A 6000-nucleotide genomic window follows, 5' to 3' on the forward strand; every position below is an offset into this window, starting at 1 on the left:
TTCCTCCCCCCCTCCCTCCAGGTCCAGGAAGGTGAGTATCCAAACAGACTGGATCCCAAAAAAATCCAGTATATACAGAGGAAACAAGTCCCAGTGTCATTGTCGATGGCTTTTCAGAAAGACTCCGGGCCAGCCACATTCAGAGAATCTGGCTGGATCGCGTCCTCGTTCAGTCCCAGTCCAACTGGCCTTGGTGAACTCTCATTAGATCCGTCCCCTTGTATCAGTGGGTGATCGCACCCCTCGCGGTCCTGATTTCCTTTTTCATGTTCTTCCTCCTTCTGCTCCTCATTTGGACCTTGGGGGGCTCAGTCCGGTGCTCCAATGTGGGTCTCCGTCTGTATCGCCATCCATCTTCGGATGAAGGTTCCCTCTGGTCTTGCCTTCTTTGCTCACGTTCTCTTTCCTTCTGCTTCTCGTTTGGACCTAGGGAGTTAAATCCAGTGTTCCAATGTGGGTCTCTGTCTCTATCTCCATCCATCGCCAGATGAAGGTTCTATGGTGATAAGCAAAATATTCATCACTATGGTTATGGGCCAAGACGGTTCAGGCACCCTCTCCTCTGTCCAGAGAACAATCTGGGGATCTCTCCTTGGACCTGGGATCCCATTTATAATCAAGTCTCTTGTAAACCCTAAAATGACTCCCTTAGTTGAGATATATTCTTTCCTGATCCCATATCCATCCTTCCTCCCTCCCCCCCCCATCCCAGTCCCCCGAGCTTTCCCCATTCCTCCCCTACTCCCTTCTCTCTAACCCTCTCCCCTTCCAACAACTCTCCCACCCCCCCACCCTCCCCACCCCCCGTGCACCCGAGGTTACCTGGGACTCTTGTCTATTTCCAATCTCCAGGAGGATAACTACATGATTTTCTTCAGGTTATTTAGCTTCTCTAGGATCACAAATAATAGGCTCAAAGACCTTTAATTATGTCTAGAATCCACTTATGAGTGAATACATACCATATTCCTCTTTTTGGGTCTGGCTTACCTTACTCAGTGGTTAAGAGCATTGCCTGTTCTTCCAAAGGTCCTGAGTTCAATTCCCAGCAACCATATGGTGGCTCACAACCATCTGTAATGAGATCTGGTGCCCTCTCTGGCCTGCAGGCACACATGTAGGCAGATATTGTATGCATAATAAATGAATAAATATTTAAAAAAATTGAACCTGGAAACAACCTAGGTGCCCCTCAACAGAAGAATAGTTAAAGAAGGTGTGGAACATATACACATTAGAGTTTTACTCAGCAGTAAAAAACAATGACATCTTGAATTTTGCATGCAAATGGATGGACACAGAAAGCATTCTTAAACACTAAGTTATCTCTTTAGCCCCTTAAAAATTTTATTCTTTTCAGTTGACTTTAATAAGATCTTATGTCTTTGTGAAAATAACAACAACAAAAAACTTTGATAGATTCCATATTGAAAGTTCTCTGGATTGGATCTTGGAAACTTAGACATCTAGCTAAATACGGAGCTAATGTTAAGGAGATTAACAGTACTTTCCAGGTAGTTGCTTGGTGGTCTGTTGGTTTCTTGGTAGACTGTTCATTGGTTTGTGGTTGGTGGATGATGGTTGGTTGGTTGGTTGGTTGATTAGTGATGGTGGGTGATTGATTGGTGATTGGATAGTTAGTAACTGGTAGGTGGTTGATTGGTGGTTGGTTGACTGGTGGTTAGTTGGTTGATTGGTGGTTGATTGATGATTGATTAGTGGTCAGTGGGTGATTGGTGGTCGGTTGGCTAGTGGTTAGTTGATTGATTGGTCATTGGTAGATGATTGGTGATTGGTTAATGGTTGGTGAGTGATTGGTGGTTGGTTGGTTGGTTAATTAGTAGTTGGATGTGGATTGATGAGTTGTTGCCCAGTCGTTTAGCGGTTAGTTGGTGGTTGGTTGGCTGTTTCATAGCTGGTTACCTGGTGCTTGTTTGGTTGGTGAGTGGGTGGTGATTGGCTGGTAGTTGGTTGGGTATTGGTGGTTGTTTGGGTGGTTGATTAAACTAAGTTTGCATATACTAGGGAAGCTGTGTGACTGTTCAGCTAATTGCTGCTCAGTCATGGCCATTGACCAGAAACAAAGAGATCGTTGATATCTGCCTTTTTTTCTGAAGGCTATTCTCCTGAGCAGCGATGGACAGAACTTGGTGACTGGAGGGGACAATGGTGTGGTGGAGGTCTGGCAGGCCTGTGACTTCAAGCAACTGTACATTTACCCCGGATGTGATGCTGGCATTAGAGCGATGGACTTATCCCATGACCAAAGGTGAGCCAGCCGTGTCAAGGGCAGTGTGATCACTGGAACAGGTCGGAAGCGTGGCATTCTCCTCATCCCACCCAGGTTAAGGATTGAGCAACACAGAAAGGGCAAACTGGAGATGAGTAAGAACCCAAGGAAGCCCCAACTTTTCTACTAAAGGAAAAGTTTATTGGAAAATATTAGCTTTGAAATATTTTAGGTATTAACACATATAATAAATAAATGAAGCATTTCTAGAGTGTAGTAGAATGGTACAGAGGACATCAAGAAAAGCAGAGTGAAGATCTAATTAGTAAACTGTTTGCCATGTAGGTATGAGTACTCAAGTTCAAATCTCAGAACTACATAAAGAAGCCAGGCATGGTGTGTACACTGTAACCTTAGCCCTGGAGAGATGGGACATGACGATTCCTGGGGCTTGTGAGCCAGCCTAGCCTAGTCCGGGGGCTCCAGAACAGAGAGAGAGAGAGAGAGACAAAGAATGTCTGAGGCATGAAGCCCAAGTAGTTTTCTGACCTACATCTTCTCAAGTAGATTAAATATTTGTCCTTCAATTGATTCACATGCTTTTTTGCAAATATATGTTACCAGTATTTAGCAGAAGTGTCCTGCCAAGTGCTAAGGGTACATGATAAGGTGACCCATTCCGTGATGGTAATCTAACTGAATGGCAGGGGAGCAGGACCAGACCCTGGGAGGAAATGATTGGCAATGTGGGAAGCTGAGGAGGAGCCATTTGTCAGGCTTGGTCAGAGTGGGCATCAGCGAACATGTGTAGAACAGCAGTAGTGCAGGAAAGGTTCCATTTTAATCTCATACTTGATTTTGAGTATATGTTCGGTGCAACGCAGTGCTACATTGGGACAGTTCATGCACAGAAGTATAACTGGTAGACACCTATTGGGGAAGTATGTTCAGGACACACTTGTCTGAAGATGGTCTGGATTAACAGCTAAGCACACTGCTCCATGACGGCAGAATGTCAAGAGACTTGTATGCAGTCAGTTGTCGTGAGCCATCCCAAAGGAAGGAGCCTCTGCTTCGTTAGGAGGCTCAAGTAAGAGGGGACAGAGGTTAGCTCACCTGTACGTTGACTACAATGACTCAGGATGGAGGTTTTATGATATCGCCTGTTGTGTACAGTGACTAAGCTATCTGGGATACAAAATGAAACTGGTACCTGAGGAGTCAGGAAAACTCACGACTCATATATCCACCCCCATATCAAGGTATATGGCGAGTAGGTAAGGGATGGAGTGGTTAAGGACACTGAGAAATAAAGGCCAGAATTGTACAGAAAGCCTGGGCCTGGTCCCAGAAGAGGATATGGATAGACCATACATACAACTGCTGAGAGGCAGCAGAGCCCACATCACACTGGAATGTGTGGTTGTATGGGCCTGACTAATGTTCTCCAGCAGGACTCTCCACTAGCTGAGCAGCTCTTGACAGAATCGAAAAGAAATGCTAGACCTCTCTCAGTGAACACAGTTAAGATATGGGGGCTTTTGAGATAAGGCCTGTGTCCAGTAGAAAGTGGCAAGTGTGTACTATTTTCCTGTCTCTCTTCACCGCCATCTCTGCTTTTACAGGACTCTGATCACTGGCATGGCTTCCGGCAGCATTGTAGCTTTTAATATAGATTTTAATCGGTGGCATTATGAGCATCAGAACAGGTACTGAAGAGAAGCTGCAGAGGCCACGTTCAAGTGAGAGCACAAGTGCTCTGGAAAGGCGGTATCTCTGGTGGGGACACTCGTCCACATCGGCTCTGTACATCCATCCCACCCAGCAGTCGCCGAACATCATAGTCAGGAGCCATTTCATCCTGTTTTTCCAGGACTGAACACCAGCTGCTGTCAAGCAAGCTCTTATCATGTAAATTATCTGAATTAGGAAACGTTTTGGTAATTATTTCATATATTGTCGTTTATTGAGAAAGGTTGTAGGAAGCCTCACAAGAGACTTTTGACAATTCTGAGGAACCTTGTGTCCAGTTGTTACAAGGTTTAAGCTTTGAACCTAACCTGCATCCCATTTCCAGCCTCTTTTCAAGCTGAGAAAAACAAAACCCACGTTTGATACTTTGTACATCATATGCATCTTATTTAAAGGGATACTTTTGTAAAAGTGAAACCTTGTATAAAGAAAGAGCGGCCTTTGTTAATTTACCGTGGAGTTACAACCTGCATGCTCCCTACTCCCCCTTTGATGGAACTGGTGCATTCAAGCTAGGGAATGGAAAGGACGCAGCTTGTTCAAAAGGGTTGAATTTGGGCTCAATCAGTAATTTTGACATTTTCACCAAAATATGATTTGCACTTTTTAATCTAAATCCATCCCTTCTAAGTAAAGTTTGCTCATAGAGTGTTTGGATACTAAGCCATTGTTTGCCATTGTTGGTAGTTTATACAAAGAAAATTCAGCCCTACCCTTTAGGACCTGAAGATGCAACAGGAAGGGAGCCTGGGGATGAGGGCCTGGTTTCTACTGTGGAAATGGGAGTCATGATCATTAGTCCCAGCACCTGGACATCTCTCCCCTGGTGTCAGCCCTCTGGCCCTGTCTCCATGTTGGGAGAGGATGAGGATGCTAACATTTCCCTCCGTGGTTCTCAAATAGCTTAGTTTAATAATTAATGAGTCAGACTTTATTACAACAATAATTGAACTTGTCCCTTTCGTTTCTTGTGAGATTCTCACCTAAAACCACAAGCCTAGCCTAAGGCACTTCATCCTTTACAATATAAAATGATGGCTCTCAAATGATTTTTTTCATCCATTGTCCCGATCCAGCTATCACCCAGGGGTCTATACATTTTCTTCATGTTTCTTCTTTGTATATTTGGTGACTGTATTGTCATAGATGTACATATCGTGTTGGTAGGGCTATGAGGCATGTTACAGGAATGTAATTTTCTCAGAATTTCACTCACTTGCAGTCATTTATTTCAGAAGATAAACCAGGATACTGGGTTCTTTGTGTTGGCACTTTGCACCCGGCACATATCATTATTTATTGCTGTGATTACTTATTTGTCATCCACCTTGTACTAGAACGTTTTAGCACTGAATTATTCCTTCTTCATTGTTGTTTGTATTTATGAAATTCTGGAATTATGGGAAATCAGTGTACTGACTACGTTATCATCACCAGGCTGTGAGCAATATCTTGAGTTTGTAGCTTAGAATTGGGAAGGCACTGAACATCTGGAAGACAAGGTCATTTCATCTTGAGATCATGGTGAAATATTTTGGATATATAAATTCCTTAAGCTATTGTAACCATGTTTTATTGCAAAGATGTAAAATATGCCAGATGTGTGTGAGTTGGAAATCAAAAAAAGAAAAATAAAATATGCAAAGAATTCATATTGCTTCACATGTCACTGGATAGCTCAGTGACACACATTCCTTACACTGGCCCTTGAATTTGAAAAATCAGCATTGCCTCATGTGAGGGCCACACATGCAGAACCATGAACAGAGCCCTAATAAAGCCAGCACGCTTGTTCATTGCCAGGAATGTGGGCAGTGGGGTCCACAGAGACAGGAAGCAAGTGATAAAGGAAATGGCTTCTTAAATGAGGATGATCAGATAATGACATTTTTATCTTAATAAACCACACCTTGTCGAGTTCTTCATCAAACCAGATAACTCAGGCAGGAACTGAGGTCTGGAGGAGCTGAGCAGCCGCTGGCCAAAGCAAGGTGGGTGACAGGCAGGTCAGGCTGCCA

At 43.8% G+C, this 6000-nt stretch overlaps 1 protein-coding gene across 3 annotated transcripts in view; it reads left to right on the top strand.

Moving 5' to 3' along the window:
• Nbea (neurobeachin) overlaps nt 1–5634 on the top strand; it is a 515411-nt gene extending 509777 nt beyond the window's left edge. For all 3 annotated transcript variants that reach the window (XM_087899501.1, XM_087899503.1, XM_087899502.1), the window contains 2 exons: nt 2118–2269; nt 3856–5634. In XM_087899501.1, coding sequence (XP_087755627.1) covers nt 2118–2269; nt 3856–3946 — 243 coding nt within the window. In that variant the 3' untranslated portion in view covers nt 3947–5634. The remainder of the gene's footprint in view (nt 1–2117; nt 2270–3855) is intronic.
• Nucleotides 5635–6000: the final 366 nt, after the last annotated feature.

Source organism: Myodes glareolus, chromosome 20 (assembly GCF_982192425.1).
Source record: "Myodes glareolus chromosome 20, mMyoGla1.1, whole genome shotgun sequence".
NCBI classification, from domain to species: Eukaryota; Metazoa; Chordata; class Mammalia; order Rodentia; family Cricetidae; genus Myodes; species Myodes glareolus.